Here is a 20,202-nt window from a genome sequence, read left to right on the forward strand (position 1 = left end):
AATCACAGCAGCCCCTACAAATTTAATGCACAGAACTCTACAGCTCACCACTCCTCAGCATTAAGTGATGGCACATTGATCTGCCATATGGGAACTTTCAGGTGGTTTTGTCCCTTGTTTCTCTTTTTCCTTTCCTTTCCTTTCCTTTCCTTTCCTTTCCTTTCCTTTCCTTTCCTTTCCTTTCCTTTCCTTTCCTTTCCTTTCCTTTCCTTTCCTTTCCTTTCCTTTCCTTTCCTTTCCTTTCCTTTCCTTTCCTTTCCTTTCCTTTCCTTTCCTTTCCTTTCCTTTCCTTTCCTTTCCTTTCCTTTCCTTTCCTTTCCTTTCCTTTCCTTTCCTTTCCTTTCCTTTCCTTTCCTTTCCTTTCCTTTCCTTTCCTTTCCTTTCCCTTCCTTTCCCTTCCTTTCCCTTCCTTTCCCTTCCTTTCCCTTCCCCTTTCCTTTCCTTTCCTTTTTCCTTTCCTTTCCTTTTTCCTTTCCTTTTTCCTTTTTCCTCTCCTCTCCTCTCCTTTATTTTTTCTTTTTTTTTCCTCCTGATACACACTGTATTGATTATTTCACAATATATTCTGTCATTTTACTATTTCAACAATAGCAGATCGTAATGGTGTGTAATAAGAAATCAGAATATAATAGTGGTATGAAGATGATCTTGGCAATGTGATTTTTTAATTTTTTTTTTAACCTAAAATTTTATTACTGCATACGTGTTGTGCTGTTTCTCTCTCCAGTGTGGGAGCAACAGTGTCCATGAGTGAAAAAGATGACTCTCAAGGATGGATAAGGTGGCTTTCCACCCCTTGTGCCCTGGTTGAGGATTCTCCCAAGGCACTGCTCTTCCATACCATGAGAACCTATGAGGGCACAATATATTTTAAAGTCTTCATAAAGTGTTGATTTTACAGTGAAACTCCTCCCACTTCTGCAGAGGGAGAAATTGGTTTTGTTTGGGAATTGTCTGTGAAGCATGTGAGGTGGTGAGGAGTCTGTTGCATGACAGACCTGCCAATTTCCTATATTTTGTACTTGCAGCCCGTATCTTTAAATGGAATGACATGCTGACTTTCACAGTAGCCAACTGGGTTCTTGTCTGTTTATTTGCTTGTTTTAATCATTTTGTCTCCATCTAGTCAAATAAACCTGTAAATTCAGTGTGTACACTGTGGAACCTCATCCAAAACTATACTGTTTCTTTCCTGACAGGCCTGACAGAGAGTATAATCACTTGTATTGTCCAGAGCACTGTTTACATAAAGGAGCAATAAATACCTGTTGAAATTTTTACTGGAGGCCTCCCAGATGGATGGTTCATTTATTATTACAGACAGAGTTTCATTTACTTAGTTATTAAAAGAAGCAGGCCGCTACAGCCCATTTATAACTATATTAAAACTAAATGAAGCTATAAGTATTGCAGACAGGACTGAGTAAAATACATATAGTGGCTTTCCAGGAAATGGCTAGGAAAAGTATTTAAAAGGAAATGCTGAAAACTTTGGGGGTCCTGGTATGTTTTTCACAGCCGTGCTTCTGCTGGCTGGGGCTCATGAGGTTATGAAGGAGATATAGTTCCCATATGTTCATGTCCCACTGCTCAGGGCCATATATATATATATGTATGTATGTATATATATATATATATATTCTGCAGTAACCTCTCTGTATCTGCCTGTCAGGCGTGTGCCATCAGGAGGGTTTGAATTAGCCTCCCCTCCTCTAGTCTATATTGACATGAAAAACTCCAGCTAGGGATAGAGAATAATAATTTTATTTATCTCAGAGCCAGAATATCATTGGCACTGATCTGTAAAGCAAAGGCAGATTGATCAGGTGGCTACCAGAGGTTTTAGTTTTGAGTGTACCATGAGAGGTCCAGCATGGCTGGCCACTGAATTAGAATAGAGGTTGTGGATGGTCTCTGTGGCACTTTTCTAGCACTGAGGGCATTTCCTCAGGCATACTCACCCCTGCTTTGAATAAAAACACATCAGTCACTACATGGGAAGCACATGGTTGCCTGGGAACTAGGTCATTATTTCATTATATACAAGCTGGACAAATTAAGGGCAGTCCCAACCAGGAAAGGGTGGTGTCCCCAGGGTGGAAGAGAATGTTAGCGAGAAATTGGTAGGGTAGAAAAACCTAGAAACAAGGAAGTTTGGACTTTTTTAAGCAGAGATTTTTAGGTTAGCAAAAGGCTGCATTTCCACAATCAAGGAAAAACCCAACTTTGCTGAAAGCTAACTGAGTTTCAGTGGTGAGGTAAAAGTGGCAATTAGAAATGGAAAAGCAATCTGTGAAATAGAGATGAAATATTAAATATATGTAACGTGAAAGGGGAAGATAACAGTCAATCTAAAAGAGAAATTATAAAATACTGAAGATGGATAAAAGGAGGTGGAGGATGCCAGAGAAAAGTTCAAGGACATCGAGAATAAGAGTTTTCTTATGGTATATATAAAGAAAAAGAACAACAGTAAAGAAATTATAGCAATAGCCCCTTATTAGCTGGAATAATTAAAGTTGTTAAAAATGCTGGAGTCAGTAAATATTTTTAATATGAGACAAAGCAGGGTGCCTAATAGGCAGGAAGAGGAACAGAGTCTAGAGATAATTAATTTTTTAAAATCAGTTACCCTAGATATAAGTATCTATAAGCCTCTGATCTTCCAAGCTTCCTTAGAGCCATGAAGGACACTGACTAGTACAATTTGAGGCTCATTTGTGATGTACCTTGAAATGTAGGGTAAAACCCAGTATCTAATGCTGTGGAATATGCTAAAAGGCCAAGGAAGGAAGTTTAAGGGCAGGTCACCTGGCACCTCGTACTGCACACAAAGTCTGGGGGGAGCCCAAACAGGGTTCCTTTAATACCACAAATTAACTGAAGGATAAAAGAATTATTGGCATTCAGTGTTTTACTTTCAAGGAAAGAAATGTAAGCTTTTATCAATCAAAGCTGATTTCATTCTGTGAGGAGCTAGAAACTTTGGTTGATAAAGTTCCTAATGAAGCTCTAATAGATCTTTGTAAGGCTTTAAAAATGTATTGCATCCAGTATCTATTAAGTGCAAATTAAAAATATGTCAGTTTTAAGCAGTGCTGAAGGTCATGCCAGTGAGGGATCCCTGGCTGAACGAGCAAGTTTATGAGCAGCTGTACAAGGATGAGTAGAAGACCCAGAGTTGTTAGCTAAGATGTGGTAGGAAATTATATTCGCCAATGACAAAATTTTGTGGAGGATGGCAGATAAAGAAACAGTGAGGATGGAGCAGATTATTGAATAGTATGAATAATTTAACAATTCAGGCTCACTTAAACAAAGGAGGTTTGAAATAAACCAACACAAAGTTGTATATCCCAGAGCAAGGAATGTCCTCCTGACTCTGTTTTTAAATTACTCTACCCTGGGAAGCTGTAATTCTAAAAACGCTGGAGAGATGGAAGTGAGCAGGCAGCTGGGAGCCAGAGCCAGCAGGATGCCTTGGTACAGGGAGATAGGATGATACTCTGGGATGCAGGGCAGAGCTCAGGGAATCACACACGGACACAGAGATGCTGCTTTCCCTGTCACTTTGACAATGCAAGACACCACTCACTTTGGCAGAGCAAAGTACAGGAACCTCTGCCCTAAATGATCTCATTTCCCACACCTGACCAGCAAGATAGGGATAAACACCACTGCAGCCTCTGGTATGAATGTTCCTAAAGGAATGGTCAGCATTACACAGATCACTGCAGTCCTCTGCAAGGAAGCACAAGAATAAAAATGTGTAGGATGATGACTCCAGCATGGGGACAGATGCTTGTAATGCTGGGGATTAGGTAGAAAGAGGCTATTTGTAAGGAAATAATCACTGAGTACAAAATCAGATGCTGCATGTTCAGTGGGGAGTGGCAGTTCTGTCTCAGACACATTAAATTCCCCAAGATTTCTGCCACGATGGCTGACACACAAAGCAGTAGCACAGAGTTCATGTGCTCTTATTTCATTTCACATTTGAAATTAATATTTTGCAGATGGCAGCATCAGCAATTGCAAGGAAATCAGAGGGAGCGAGTTAGTAAATAACTGCTAATCACACTCAGAGAGCCTGGGGAGGAAGAAGGGCAGGGAGGCAATAAATTGACTGGAAAATTGTGAGGGCGCATTCAAAACTTTTATTCCCAAAATGTGTTTTCTCCTGTCACACTGAGTGATATTAGCCATGAAACTTCGGGAAGTCCTCAGAGTGATTGGACTATTCAGGCTAGTGCTTAGGTGTGAGCTGCCAGTGCATCTCTCATCACTCCTCCCTTTCTGCAAGCATTTGTGCATTTTTAGGTGGCTTCCTTACTCCGGGACTGGGATCACAGGGGTTCATTTCCCTTCTTTTCTGAAGAATTTTCCCCATTTTTAAGGAGGTAGTCTTAAGTGCTTCTGCCCAAATACCCTTCTCAGGGAAGCACTGTGGACTGTGTAGCACTTCCCTTGCCACCCTGCCAAAAAATTAGAAAATTCAGAGTATGATTCAATTGCATTTGTTCTTCCTTTCTTTAAAGGGGGAAAACACAGTTGCTCACAGGGGCAGCTGCTGTGCAGGAAACCTTATTTCAACTTCTGCTCGTAGGAGAGAGTAATGGCTGCATCAGTGAGAGAGAACTGCCTTGCATTTCTAATGAGACCCTAAGCCTAATGGGAATTTAGCAGAGCATTTAGCCAGTTTAAATGGTTTTGAAGAACCGTGTAGACCAGCCTAGATGGATTCAAGCCAAGGACAGAAAACTTTTCCTTCAGAGCATCTATTTTTTATCGGAATTGCTAATTCTATTTCTATAAACTAAGTCCGTTTTTCAGGCATTTAAATTCTACACTCTGGAATTAAATCTCACATTGATATATATGCCTCATTCCAGCAATAAGTACATTAATATTTCACCAGCCTGATTTTACTGGCCTTCTTCCTCTGTTTTTAATTAGATTTGGCAGTATTCTGTATAATTGTGTTCTCCTGCATGTTTCTGTGTAGCAGAACTTGCACAAACTGTTTGTTGAGGGTTTTTACAACTCAAATGTCATATATTAAGCATGATTTTTAGATGTTGCAAGCAGTGCTTGCAGAGGTATTGCAAGCCTGCTGAAAGCTCTATGACAGTATTTATAAAATGCCATCTTGATCTAGTTGATTACCTCAACCCATAAGCTTTTGACTTTATTTTGTATAAAACACAAGTAAATACTACACTTTTCAGATAACATAAATGCGAGAGGGGTTTTTTTAAGTGAAAAATTTGCATCAGTTATAGCACTGAAGTGAAAAATAATTTCAGCAATCAGAATCTAATAAATTAAAATTTACTACTGTATAAAAACATCTACTCTTATATGTAGGACTGGTAAACAAAGCACCTATTTTGGCTGTAGGTAAAGAGCAAATATAACTGGCCATCTGTTATGTGCCGATAACCAAGGTAATAGCAACATTAGTTTTCCTTTTTCTTTTTTTTTCTTTTTTTTCTTTTTTTTTTGGAAGAAAACACATTTGTCTGTTTCTTATGAATTCTCTGTACTTCTAACCAGGTATGGTTTTCCTTGCATTTCTGTTTTCAAAAGCAACCAAAACCTGAAGGTACTACCTTTGTCTTATTGGAGTTTAAGTGATGTTACATACATGAGCAGTTATAGCCAAATTACTTCCAGTAACATAAGGGCACAGTTAGGATAGGAATGGCAGTTCCCACCTGGCATTCTCTCTCATTTTGCTGGAAATCAGAATTAAAGGTCTTGCACAGTGTTATGCCTCCAGGAAGGTTTCGTGTTGTTTTCCTATAATGCGAAGCAACAGTTTTACTTTCTCTGTATCAGCACATCAGTTGTGGCTTTAAACATCTGGAGACCAGTCTGAGACTCTTCAAGCATACTGCTACTTAGAATAATACCTATTTTCTTCTGGGTTTCTGATAATATTGAAACTAATGACCAGTTTTTGAAAGGTCACTATGCATTTAGGGAAAAGTCAATACTATGCATTAAAAAATAAGATTGTTTTCCAGAAGCAGTCTCATTCAGATGAAGCATTGTGATGGCATAAACTCAAATGAGCACTTAGTTACATGATTTTCATATTTCATCACAACTCTTTGCTTTGTGGGGTTCCTCTTCAGCTAAAATGAAAGTATTTTTTCACTACTGAAGTTCCTTTCCTACACAGCGAGCAGAAATCACAGAAGTCCTTAATAAACACAGTATTCTGACTGAGATGCTGCCTAGCATTAAAATGGAACAATATACTTGGTCAGATTAACACATTCATGAGATCTTTCACAAATTGCAAAGATGGTGACTTCTGAATTTATTTAAATGACAATTGCAACATACATACATTTGTGCCCCAGGCAGCAAACCATTGGCATGTTATCTTCTAAAACATTAGTGTTAATGATTTAATTACTATCAATATTTTTCCTTTCCCATCTCAATCTTTTTGTTGCTGTTGTTCTAATTATTGAAATTATAATGAAGAGCCTCATATAGTAGCTTAGACCACCAGAGGGACACAAGGGTTTTGCCCCTCATTCCCATACCTGCTCTTGAAATTCTTCAGGACCTCTTCTCTTGTCCTTTGATTTATGTACCAAAAGGGTATCTCTCTAATCACAAAGCAAAACCACAGAGGCATTTTTTTAGCATTTTATGCCGCAGTAAGTAATTTGCAGGAGGAAAGAAAAGAATTAATTAGGCAAGAAATATGAAAAGCATCAAAGGTTAAAGTAAGACTCAAGGTGGTGTGATGCCTGCTACTTCTTTTGTGTGCACCAGCAGATATGAAGTTTAACTCCTGTGTGGGGTCATGTCTTCACCATGGAAGAAAATAGATATTCTCCTAAGTAGGGCTATGTTGGAAGGGTCTCAGATTGGTTCCAGACATTAAAAATTGCAACTAGTTCCTAACTGGCTGTTGAAGACCACCTACCCAAGATACCACACCATCAACATTTCCTACCCCAGCAGCTGCTTTACCTCAGCTCTTTCAAAACCAAACATCTTTGGCCTAGGCTTTGGCTCTCATAACTGAAACTAAATTTTACTTTGATGTTACTTCCCATGGGGGAAGCTAAATGTCTTCCTGCTATACCTTGGACTCTGGCTGGGTCTGAAGATAATCGTTGCTTGGGGCTTGACTTTCCAGCAAGAACAAATCAGGAGAAAAGACAGACAGACAAAGCAGTGGAGCTGCAAGTCTTGACTTGAGCATTCCCAGTGGAGCTGAAAATCTTGACTTGAGTATTCCCTTCAAGCAAGGTGGTTCCCCTGGCAGCCTGTGATGGCCTCCCAGCCCAAACCCCAGCTACTTTTAACCAGGAGCTTCTGCTGGCTCTTTGACATGCTGGGATAAGCAAAAGTCCCACAGGATCCCTCTGAAGTGCCCCACAGTGTCATCACCCTGCCCTGGGAGACCACTAAACCAATGCAGTGAGCAGCCCCCAGGTAAAAGTGGTCAGGCTTTCCAATAGGCTGTGTAGGAGGTTTGGACACGCAGTCACATTGGTATTGGCAGATAGCAATGCACTCTAGAAGACTTTCTGTCTGTTTTCCATTACCTGTAAGTAGCCCCTCAGCCCCCTCCTTTCCCACCATAACTAAGTGTCTGAGCACCCCTGACTGAAACCCCTTAATTGGGTCCTGGAGAAAGAAACCAGCTGGCCTGCTGAGGCATTTCTCAGTATCCCAAACTCATCCTCATTTCCTTTCATTACATCTCTACCTGTCATGTTCTTTGCAGAGAAAGGAACAAATGCAGTCATTAGAGTGCAGTGAGTGCTCCCACCCGAGCCTCCCACCCCTTGCTGCTTGCATGGACTCATGGAGATTTCACTAAAAATGTGTAATTAGGTTCTGCAAAGTCACTTCCTGACCATACACAGTCTTTTCAGTGCAGGAGACCTTAAGTCGTGGTGCGTGTGTTTTTGGAGCCACTCTTGAGTGCTGCTTCATTTTTCTAGCTTTTGGTTACAAAGTTATATTTACTTATCTTTTTACATCAAAGCCAAATCCATTTTGAAAAATCTTTGAGTCCATGGATAATGTCACTTACTGGCCTGGATTTTGTGTATTCTGAAAAGGTGTTATAGAAAATAGCTATAGATAGGCTGTGTTGAAAAAAGCTGTGTTTGTGCATGAGCTTGTATGTGTTTGTCTGTCCATCCATGTACTAGTCTGCCAGAATACATAAAGAAATTTCATCCTGAGCCGGAGTTGTTTTAAACATGCCCCTAACACAGGGTGCACCAAAACTCATTCTGTGCTGAATCTGTGCCAAAGTGCTTTTCAGTAAAATTGCAAATTAACTTAATGCCTCTTGTGAGCTTAAAAGTATTTTTCTTCCCCTCTCTACTCCCTCTCTTCAAGTGGCGTCTGCTGGTTATGGACCATTTATGGTCTTTTAACCATTACCATTGTCATGATGGAGTTGATGAGTCAAGGCGGAGTGTTCTTCAAAAGCATACAGACTCAAAATTGATCCAGCTTCCTTAAGACAAGTAATGCAGATTGGAGTCCTTCTAACACAAACGAGTCATCCTCCCTCACAGTGTCCTTCCTTCTGGGCTCTGAGAGCTGCCTGAGGTCTGATGAGTTGTGTTCTCCAGGACTGTTGGCTAGAGAAGCTGAAGTCCAGTATGACTGTGTCCTGCTCTGGCTGTAGCTTTGCAGATCAGGGCTGAGTGCCTCACCTGACAGTGAAAGCAGTGAAGACAGAGGTTATACCTGCACAGTAGGAAAACATCTCCTGCCTTTTCATGGTAGACCTTTTACATCAGCAAGCTGTCTAAGCCTGATATGTCCTTGTGAAAAATTCATGGATCAGGCAGGTCAGATCCTACTCTAGGGGGAAATAAAGAAAAGCAAGCAAGTAAGCATTTTATGATGATCTTTTTTTTTCCTATCCCCAGTGTTAGGAGATTGTTTGTACACTGATGGTAGTTCCAGGATTGGCCACAAGCCCCTGGCAGGCAGTGCTTTTCTTGGAGAGCAGAGCTTCTGAAATGAGAAACAGACAGGGAAAATAAAGACAGTCTAAAACATACAAACAAGTAGAAGCTGATGGGCCATCACGGTGGTTTCTTGTTCCTTTTGTGTGGATGCTTCCTGCTTGCACTCCTGGTGCAAGTTCCACCTTAGCTGCACTCACACCTCCACACAACCTGAAGCCTTCGAAGCATCATAGTTGCATCTGATCACAGGCTTACAGTACAGTTTTTTTAATATTTTTATATGTTGAAGAAAAAACTCAGGACACTAATAAATACATTGAGCTACCTAGAACATTTCATTATATGCCTTTGTTTTTCAGCTTTCATGTAGGAGAAGAGCTAAACAGCTAAAATTTTAAAGATGTACTTAACTATATACACCACACCAGCAGAAAGTCATGCACTCAAACTGAAGGAAGAGCAAGCAGTGATATCATGGGTGCTCTGTTTTTCACAATAAGCACTTTTCTCTCTGGTTAAATAACTATTGGTGCCGATTTTGTCACACTTCATTGCATAATGCCCAGTCCCAGGTCTTTCTGTTTTCAAGCACTGTTTTCTCAAGGAAGCTCTACACAAATCTAAAAAAAAAAAAAAATATATATATATATATAAAATCAGCAATTCTGAGGTTATTTGGATCCCAGTAAGTGGTGGGATCCAAAGCCAATGTGGATCTTACAGTGTTTATAGCAGGCTTTGCCTCTCTGACATATTTTAGCTCCTACGAGCTAAATCCCATGTCATTCATACCTGTCCTACTTGCCTAGTTCACAGCAGGGCTTGTTAGCTTGGCTGGTGGCTCAATCAATCCACCACCAGAGATTTTGCAGACTCAGGAGACAGCAGGGTGAGCTTTTTCCTGCCTGTGGACATATTCCCGGACAAAACCCGGGCGAGTCTTGCTGTGAGGTTGTCAAGCCTCTGTAACTCTACGGGTGTCTTATATATTTTAGGTGTCTGCATTGCAATGAGATTTTGTGGAATTTGATATGTTTGTTTTACAGAGGAAATATCTTGGCACGAGTAGAAGGAAACATGGGAGAAAAAGCAAGACAAGAGTCTCTAAGAGATGAACTAGTGCAAGTTTTTGCTTTGACTGCAAATCCTTTTCTTACACACCTACATTCCCAAAAGATGCTGTGGGGAAGTAGGGAGGCAGATGTGATGGCAGGGACCGTACATGTAGTGAGGAGCTGAGGAGAGGGTGTTTAGGCTCAGTGCTCTTTTAAGACATGGCACACCATGTTGCCCATGTAAGAGTCACGCTTTTCAGGCACACTCTCTCAAGATCTAGGCACAAGTACAAGGAGGTGGTTTGAAATTACTACATATGTCTTCTTGATATATTTACACTCCCGGGACCACCCACATCACAGGATTTGTCTAAATTGCTCACCATGCTTTCTTCTGGAGTCAAGACAAAATTACAGATTCTCTTTTTTCCCAAAATGCAAGAAAAATTAACAACTTCCTGAATTATTATTGTTATTACACAGGCATTTTTTAAAAATAGGTCCTATTCTTGATGACCTTTCAAGCACTGGAGGAAATCTTTGTACCTTTGCTACTCCTATTAACTGCTGGTTACTTAATCCTAGGTTGTAAAAAAAAATGAAGTAGAGGTAAAACCAAACTCCTCTTTTTTTGTGAGCCAGCTCAAGGAAGCTGAGGAAAGGATATGGGAAGGGAGGATGAAACACTCGTTAGAAAGATGCATTATTTTCTATGTTTATATGACAGTGAAATCCTTGTGGATGCTTATGTGCACTGAGACAATATATTTTAGTTTTAATTGTTTCAGTCAATGTCAATTTTACATCAAACATGCAATAACATAAAAATGGCCTTTGGGAAACCTCACTGAATCTTACTTTGTGCTGCAGTACTGCCAGTGTAAATATCTACTTCTGTTTTGTAAGCTCAGAGCCAAATGGAGCAAAATTTTCCTTTCAGAGAGATTACTGACTTGTCAGCATCAAAAATATTATTTTTAGCATGTAAAAATTGTTTGTCAGTGATTTTAATAACAAGAGTCTTTGCAAAATTCATTTTATTCTAGTAAACATTTTTCCCTTAGGCAGCAGTAGTAGGAAAAGAATTAAGAAGTTACTTGATAGCAACTGGGTAAGGAAAAAAAAACTTAAAGAAAGTATCACATCTACAGAGTTACTGGTATAAAATATTTTTTCATTCAACTTAAATTATTAAGTGCTAACTGTTGCTCAGGAAAAAGCATCAGGTCTAAAGCATATTGGTAAATTATAATTTATTCTGCTGCTTGCTTTCCAGAATGCTAGAAGATGACCTCAAGTTAAGCAGCGACGAAGAGGAGAATGACCAGGTAAGAACCAGACGACAAACATGTCACTTGTAGCATGTTTCAAGTTGAGACTGAGCTACTGTAAATATTTTGCTAATGCTTTTTCGAAACATACATAAAGGTTATCAAAATACATGGCAGTACTGTAACTGGAGTAACAGATGTTGCTGCTCAGAGCCAGCCAGCGTGTGCTAACTGCTCTATTGGTGGGGAACCGTCTGCAGTGCTCTTGATTTATTACCCTGATGCGACCCAGAAGGTTTTTGTACCAGTCTCCTTCTGATTTGAATTTGTTTTGTTTTAAAGAGCGGCCAAGGAGGGGAGGAACAGGAATTATGGATTAAGGCTTCAGGCCAGACCTTGCAGGCACAAGATGGCCCCAAGGGTTAGCTGCTGGGCTGCTCCCCACTTACCTGCCTAAAGCTTCACTGGCATCCCCCCCCACCCATTGCCTCTCCTGTGAGTGTTTGTGATCCACCTCTGTGTGGCCCACACATGCTGAGAAAGCTAAGGACAGCTGAAAGAAAGCCTTGGCTGTGCATTTGGTTCCCTCCATAACACAGCAATTAGTGCACTTGCCTGGATTTTAACGACCTCAGACTACCTGACTGGGAGCAGATACATCACCCAAAGTTTTCTAAGTGTCTGGAGAGCTGGGTTTTGTTGGCAAGGGTGAGGTATCTCCTAATTTGCCCTTAAGGCACTGCTGTGTTTTGTCTAAATAATTAAGTATTTGCTAGAATAGGGCTGGATCTTTAATTTCCCGTGATGGGCCAGGCACCTCATTGCCAAGCAGAGCTGTACCACGCTCTTTTCTTCTCAGTGTACTGGCATGAGTGATTTGGTTGGGGATGAGAGGGCAAGAGCCACTTCCATTGTGTCTTGCACTGAAATGCATATCCCATGCCTTCACTGAAGTATATGAGGGCAGTACTGCCTCTGGTTGCATCTCACAGATGGATTTGGACCTGGATATAACATGGGGTTTAAATATGATTATTTCAATCAAGGATAACTGGAGCTATCTAGACTTCTGAAATTCAGATAAATAATAAAAAGATAAATAATTCCAGATATTTAGGCATGAAGCTTTTCATGGGTTTTCTTTAACTCTTGTTATTAGAAGTCTCTATTTTGCGATATATTCCAAACAGCAAGTAAATCAAAACCTTTTAATATGTATACTGAACCATTATTTCATCTATTCTGAGCAAAGCTTCTTGGTGTTAAGAAGATGCAGCACATAGATTCAATTATTTACATATTTATACAATTTCTTTTTCTTTAATGTGCTTCATCTTGAAACACTTCACATTTAATTACTCTTCCTGCTTGTCTAGATAGTTTAAAATACAGTGCTTAGACAGTATAGGGCAAAGTAAAGTGAGGGACAGTTGGGATGTCTGAAGAATAACAATAGCACACCAAGACTGCAGTGAGGGGCTGAGTGGGAGGGAAGAGCCAGCAGTCAAGAGAGATGGCTCATCCTTCAGATAGGAAGAGAGATGGGGTCCTGCATGAGGGATGTTCATGTGGAACAGTCTGGTAAAGTCTGAACACTGAAATTCTGGTTTGCTTCATAGCAAGCAGAAAAAGACATGTGAAAGTGTACACAGTGCAGGAAATAACACCAGTAGATTTAGGCAGAGAAGGAACAGTGGAAAAGTACTGCTGTTTGGGCAGGGTACCTTTAGTTTAATGCTACCACTGGCAGCTACTAATATCTTCCATGCACTTGGAATGCTCAGTATTATGTGTGATACACAAGGTCTTCGCCCAGTAACCAGAGCTCTGAGGTACAGCTGATACAGCTGGATCTTTTGCCTTGGTGCATGAACAAACTCAGCAGAGCTGGGACTGAGTTTGCCACCCTCGTGACAAAAAGTGGAGCTGAGATCCCATTACTCACTTGTAATCGTCACCAGCCATAGTGCAAGAAACCTTCTGCAATTACTTTGTGATTTGGTCCCCTTTCCTAGTCACTTTGTTGTTGTTGTTGTTGTTAACTTGACTGTACCGACAAAAAACTGGATGCATAGGCTGGCTCCTGCTATATGAAATGCTTTGCAGAACCTCATCTGAGACCTGCTGATTTGCTTAATGAACAATCCAAAATAAATATGCCTGCTGGATAAACAAAACAGTACCTAGCAGGAAATAGGCCCCAAAAAAAGAATAACACAGACCCCCTCTGCCAATAAATGCACGGATTACAACACGGATCTGTGTCTAAATGTCAGTGGGAGAACCTGTTTCCTTTTACTTCCTAATTCTGAGGTTCTTTAATCTCAGATCTCCTCCTGAGCTTGGGAACAGGAAAGAAGAAAATCAAAGATGAAGGGATAGGAACAGTATATGAGTGATTCCCAGATATTCCTTATGTAATAAGGAATCAGAGCAATCAGATTCATTTTAATAGTCAAATTTCTCAAAGAGCTGAAGGGGAGCTGTACAAGAACTGGGAAGCTTTTAATTTTGCTAGTTTCTAAATGGCAATGTTTAGGGGAAAGACCGTGAAAACTTCAGAGGAGATTTTCTCTTTGCATCTGAAATCACCAAGCAGCAACTGGAAAGTTTCTGAAGGGTTGGAAAGGGGGACAGGTGCTCCCACACTGCCAGGGCTGGCATTTGAAGGTCTCTGACTGACCCAGGGAATGTGAGCCGTGGATGAGGGAGGCCAAATGCAAGATAGAGGCATGATTAAGAGCTTCAGGACTAGCAGTGGACCAGGCATTCCCAATCCTTCCCTCCGTGCCAGCAATTAAGGTAGTGAGGTTCACAGGCCCAGGAGAGGCAAGAGAGGCTGGGTTGTGCTGAGTGTGTGTGCACCCACAGTAATTACATTATCCACACATATTAGTCTCTTAATTTTAATTACATAAATGTATTTTTCCTCTTTAATGAGCATAGTTTATCCATTTAAACTGATCATTTTAATTTTACAGGCGGTGATCATAGGATCTAATATGCAGAGGGAAAATTTCCTGTTGGCATATTTTACATCACACAGATTGAAGAAAATATACTTTTTAATCCCCAATCAATATCTGAAGAGCATGCAATTAACAGATACCAAGGTAGTTAACATAAATCTGCAAGTTAAAGAGCCAATTCATTTTGATTTATAACACATAGAGTAATAATTTCATCATCATCTCTCCCAGAAAGCATCTGAAGCTTCGTAGCATGAAGATGTCAAAATTGTACTTAAGATTGTTCAGAGTACTGAATTGTAGTGGTTATTGCCTTTTGGTTCTTTGAAGTGTGGCATAGCACATGAAACTGTCGCCGTTATAATACCCTGCTCTTCTCCATAGAGGTCACTGGATAACTTAAATCAGTCTTGGGTGAAATATTAAAAGGAGATTGTCAATTGTAACATGAACAAATCTCTTTTTATCCCCCTACTTGTCCTTTTACAATATGAAAATTTTGTAATAGAAGTAGTTCCTTTAAGGGGAAAAAGATCCCTGGCATCATTTGTGCAATTCATGTCAATCAGTAGCCAAATAAATTAACTGACTGGTACACATACATGGAATAATAATCTAACATATTTTTGCAACCCAAGTCTGCTTCCTTGCATGCATTTTTTCTGCGCGGGATCAGGTTGGTTGCCACTGAAGTTTTGTGGCTGTGAAAATTTATTACCCACAGAGTCAATCTGCATTCTGGCTGCCAAGCCTGAATAAATAGAGTCATTGTGCTTGTCTGGAATATGTATCCAAAGTTCATACAGTCAGCTTGACTTTCACATCCCAGGGGATTCATAAAAGCCAACACCCTGGTATGTGCTCTTGGTTCCTGCCAAAATTTTGTAAAATTGTATAAACAGAAGTTGAAGAAGCAATCAGAACACGCTCCCTGGGACATGGCTCCACAATCCAGCCCCTGGTGTATCTCAAAAGGAAAGACCCAACTTAAGTACCTTTTTTTCTAAATTATTTTTATTTAAATAGTTATATGACTGTTCCTCTGCAGCAGCAGGTAGATGTAGGGGCAGAAGACACCCCCTGTGCACAGTGCACAGGGAGGCAACAAACAATCCTCTCAGGTTCATTAATTTAGCTCCTGTGCCCTGCACCAAAGGAAGAGGGAAGGTGGCATTTGCCTGCAAGCAGCTGCCCTCCTTAAGAGACACGGACAGGCTGGGGGGGCAGGGTCTGAGCAAAACCAGCCCCTTTGCAGGCAAGCCAAGACAAACAGAAAGCCATGTCCCTTCACAGGAGACCTCAGGGGAAGAGCAGCCTCAAGAAAGTTTACCAGGAACAGCTTCAGCGCAGTAAAATAAAAGTCTCAGCAGCTTGGTCTGGCTCACCACCCAGAGCCCCACAGGGTGACAGCAGCCCACCCAGCCCGGTGCCTTCCTGGGGGTCCTGGGGCTGCCCCCTGCCCATGGCAGCCTGGGGACAGCCAGGGTGGGTTGCTGGTCGTGGGGACCCATCCATGCACTGGCAGCACCCTGGCTGTGGCTGAGATGGGAAGCTTGAGGCTATTTCAGCCTGCACCCACAGCTATGGTAGGGACATATGTGCATGTGTTTCCTGTTCATCACGTATATGCTTGAGGGATGGAAGGGCTCCGTGCTAGAAATCCATCTTCCCAGCAGGACTGTCTGCAGCACAGGAATTTAGGATCAGCCAAGTCCATCCTTTCACTGCAACAGGACAAATGTCCATCTACTTGGCCAATGGCAATCTTTGTGGCCCTGTCCCTCCATAAATTGCATTAGGAAATTATTCATTTTTTAAATGTCATAAAGTCATGCTTCATTTCTTTAACCATACCCAGAAACAAGAGAGAAATAATGTATTTAAAGACAACCTTTTTAAGAACATGTAGGACTTTTCTCTCTTACTTCTGTTTGTGAACTGACAGTCAACAAAAAGATAAAAATTATCCTGAAATGAACGTTCAGGCATATACCTTCTTCCAGAAGGGATATTTTTTAGTACAGTCTATATAAGCACTACTTCTGCATTTCAGATGTAATATTCCAGCTAGTTGGAAGCAATCTGTAATGAATTTTGAAAGAAATTGAGCAAGGGGCAAAGTGGCTACAAGCTTTCTTTCCATAAGACCTTCTCTGTTAGGACAACACTTTCTGAGGTCGAAGATCAGCTGAGCAGAGCACAAAGTCAGGTACATCTAGAGAGAAGAATTATATTGGGCAAATTATAAGACACCACTGCATAGCCCTGTTCATAATTAGAACTATTTTTAGTCCGTGCTAATTGCATTCACATAGGCAGAGTCCAAATATTTCAACCACATTAAGTCACATTACTGTTGTGCTCCCTTTTATTCACCTCTTCATCACTGCAATGCTTGATTAGAAGGGAAAATAAGTGAAAAAGGAGATGAGAACACACAGCCCTGGGGGAAAAAACAAAACAAAACAAAACAAAACAAAACAAAACAAAAAATCTCACTGCCTGCATCATTGCTGCAAATTAATTTTACTCTCAAAAAGTGCCCAGTTAAACTTGGGAAAAAAAAAAATAAAAATCTTTCTGATGGGAAGTTTCTCACTCCACTAAGCACAGGAAACTTACTTCATGAAGTATGGCCACATGTGAGCCTGAGCCTGACTGCATGATTGCAACCAAAACTGCACAAAACAGAGATAAGCAAAAGTGAAAAAATTAAGTTTTGGATTAAGGAATGGCTGGAACCTCAGGTGGCTTTGTGCTTAATCCAAGCTCTCTGGTCAGCCTTCTGTCACTAACATGGATGTGTTTTTAGACTGGAGGCATAGCCACTGTAACAGTCTTCCTTACCTCAGATAAGTCCATTATTTCCTATGTATTAGAGAAGCAATCCTTTTTTATCCAACTTAACTAAAATCCAGAGTAAGATTTACGCCAGCTGAGCCAAGCGTTTTTTGTGGTTTGCCAGCTCTGATTTTAAAATCTCTGTGACATCTAAATTTGCACTTCCACAAGGCATGAAAAGAAGACCAAGATTGCCTCACTGAAACTGTCAGATGAAACAAAATAAGAGCTCAGTCTAGTTCTGCCAAACTTGGCTCACATCACTGCCTATCTTACAAAATCAGGTTCAATGTCTGTCATGCATTGGCAGGCAGGATCAAGTTCTAAATTTGAATGCCACCACAGTGAATGACAGTGAAAAAGGTTAGAGATCAGCTTGGCTGTTGGACGTGCATAAAATCTGGGGAAATTCAAGCACAGCACTCTTATGTCCAGGCTTCTCAGTAGCAAGCCTCTGAAACTAGACTGGAAAATAAACTTAAAATACAAAGGCATCTTCCTTGTTTTTTCATGTGGATGTCATGACTAAGCTAAGTGTTATCTCTAGTAAATCTCCAAAGCCTTCCCTTTTCCCCTGGCACCACCTTTTTCCAAGCCTAACAGTTTGTATCTACTGTAACTTCCTTAACTTCATCTTCTTGAAGTCTGCGGTTAGGTTTCCCCCCCCCTCCCCCGTGTGAACTGGAATTACAGTATGAACATTTGTTTTGACCAGTGTGGGAACATATCCTAGCGCAATCAATTCAGCAGTGCCAGCTGATTTGGGGTGTGAGGATGGATTAGATCCCAGATCTCTAGGCTGGCTTTCCCTTGCCACTGTCTCTCGTGTGCCTCTCAGCCCACGCCCTGCTGCCCCAGCCGCAGGGAGCCCGCACTGAACCCCGCTCAAGCGTGGCCTCAAAGCCTCCAGGCAAATTCATTCCAGCCTGCCTGGAAGAGGACAGTTAAACAACCAACAGTCACAAATAATTTAAAGCACAAATTAGTGTCGTTTGTAATATTGCAGCTATTACAATCTGTAAGAGGAGAACATACCCCCAGCACATTCAGGAGCTCGCAGAGCACATGCGAGCTTACCCAGCTGTTATTTTTCTGTCACTGTACCTGTCTGTCCCTCCTGCCTTGTGTGGTTTTACTACCAGCTCAGATTTTTTCTGTGCAGGCGAAGCAGAAGTCAAGGCAATGAGGAACACTGTAGGGACTCCACTTGACCCTCTTGTATACATGCAAGCACTGACTCCCCCAGCCTCTCTAGGAGGTCTTTGCAAGGCAGGAGGTCAAGCTCCCGTTGCTCTCCTTGGCCATGCAGCTCAGGCTGGGGTGGCAGCAGCATGAGGAGTTGCAGGAAGGCGATGTGGCATACAGAGATGCATGACAGCAGAAATAGAAGGAAGCAGCTGAGACCATGTCAGAAAACAAAAGGAATATGTAAAAGGAAAAGGATGAAGGGAATTAAAAATAAATAAATAAATAAATGGAATGAAAAAAAAAACTTGTCGAAAAAAGGACATTAGAAAGGCAGTAGCAGGTATATCAGAACATGGTAAAAAATAAGCAAAAAGAGCCAGCAGTCAATCCATCAAAAACTAGGATTTAAGGAAAAAGGGACTGGGGAACCATTGCTGCCATTTCTTCTGTGCCTAGGATGAAATCTCTCTCCTCTAAGGTCAACAGGAGTTTAGCCACTGATTTTGCTCAATTTTGGACATTATTCCCCATCTTTTTCATTTCCTAGCACAATCCAAGCAGACACTGGGTAGTAGCAGATGCATCTTAATTGATTGACATAGCAACTTCCTGGGCAGAGTTGCCACCATTTGGGGAATTCAGGCTTCTACTTCCACTATTTAGAAAAATCCTACTTTAATTTCTGAGCTTTCAGACTTCCCAGTAAATCTTGTAAAGCCTGTGGCACAACACTGACATTTTTTGCCTGTGATATACTAAATGAAAGCAGGCTACTTCTGTGGAGATAGAGGAGGTTTTCCAAGGTGACCGCTGCTTTGCTTGCAGTGACTCAGATCTTCCTCCAGTGTCACTGAAAATTAACCAAATTATCAATGTAAATTACCAATTACTTTCCTTCTGCTCATCTATACTGAAAAAAAAGATTCAAGTTAAACTCATCTGCATTGAAATCCTGCATGGTTGTTGGGGCCAGACTGCGGGAGAAATCTAAACAGATGCAGGACAGAGGACTCAATATTTACGGATGTATAAAATTCTCTGTATGGTTAATACTCATGCTGATTATACAGTGATTTGGAGATCCAAATCACTTAACACGTATTAACTACTTAATACGATGCCCCTGAGATGTACTTAGGTAGAGTTAAGCAAGAATTATTATCTCTGTAGAACTGACAGGGAGACTGAGATGTGGCTTGTTTGAGGCCACATGGCAAGTCAGCTGCAAAGCCAGGATTAGCACTTGTGCCTTTCAATCCCAGGTGCCATGTACAAGTCACTAGATTGTGCTGCCCCTGAAGATTAATAAGGATTAATGGACGAAGCAGAGGAGAAAGAACAATGTATGCCAGAAATATAATAACAAAACTCCAGGGTGAAAAATGAATACTGAGGTGTTGAAAGGCCTGGAGAAGTAATGAAATCCAGAAGGGGTTTTATAGGTTCTTAAAATATGTGGTTCTGATGATAACCAACTCCAAAAGGGGAAGGAAGATAGACCCTTTTTAAGTCTTACAGCCTGTCAATCTTAAATAAGTATCAGCTGGACAGTGAAAATCATATTCACACATTTATATTGCAAATTTACAGAGAAACACTTGAGCTGTAGTTTACAAGTGATTTTAAATCCCTCAGAAATCCACACTGGAAAGCAATCCTCAAACAAAGCCCCTAGGAACAGTGAGCAGTACAGAATAATGAGTGAGAGAAGGTACATTAGGAATCACTTACCATAAGCCGCCTGACCTGACTTCCTCAGGCAACTCTTCTGGCCAAAAGGCACTCACAGTTACTCACTCTAGGTGCAAGGGGGCTTCATTACCCTGTTTTGACCCCTGATGAGAGTATTATGATGGCAAAAATAGCATTGAACTGAAGAAAAAAAAAAAAAGCAGGGGGGGGGGGGGGG

The 20,202-nt window shown here is 41.0% G+C and overlaps 1 protein-coding gene across 1 annotated transcript in view; it reads left to right on the forward strand.

Moving 5' to 3' along the window:
• AFF3 (AF4/FMR2 family, member 3) overlaps window positions 1-20,202 on the forward strand; it is a 345,281-nt gene that overhangs the window by 236,503 nt on the left and 88,576 nt on the right. Inside the window, exon 9 of the mRNA XM_010001439.1 lies at window positions 11,301-11,352. Within this exon, the coding sequence (XP_009999741.1) occupies window positions 11,301-11,352 (52 nt within the window). The remainder of the gene's footprint in view (window positions 1-11,300; window positions 11,353-20,202) is intronic.

This window comes from Chaetura pelagica, unplaced genomic scaffold (assembly GCF_000747805.2).
Source record: "Chaetura pelagica isolate M959 unplaced genomic scaffold, ChaPel_1.0 scaffold377, whole genome shotgun sequence".
NCBI lineage: Eukaryota > Metazoa > Chordata > Aves > Apodiformes > Apodidae > Chaetura > Chaetura pelagica.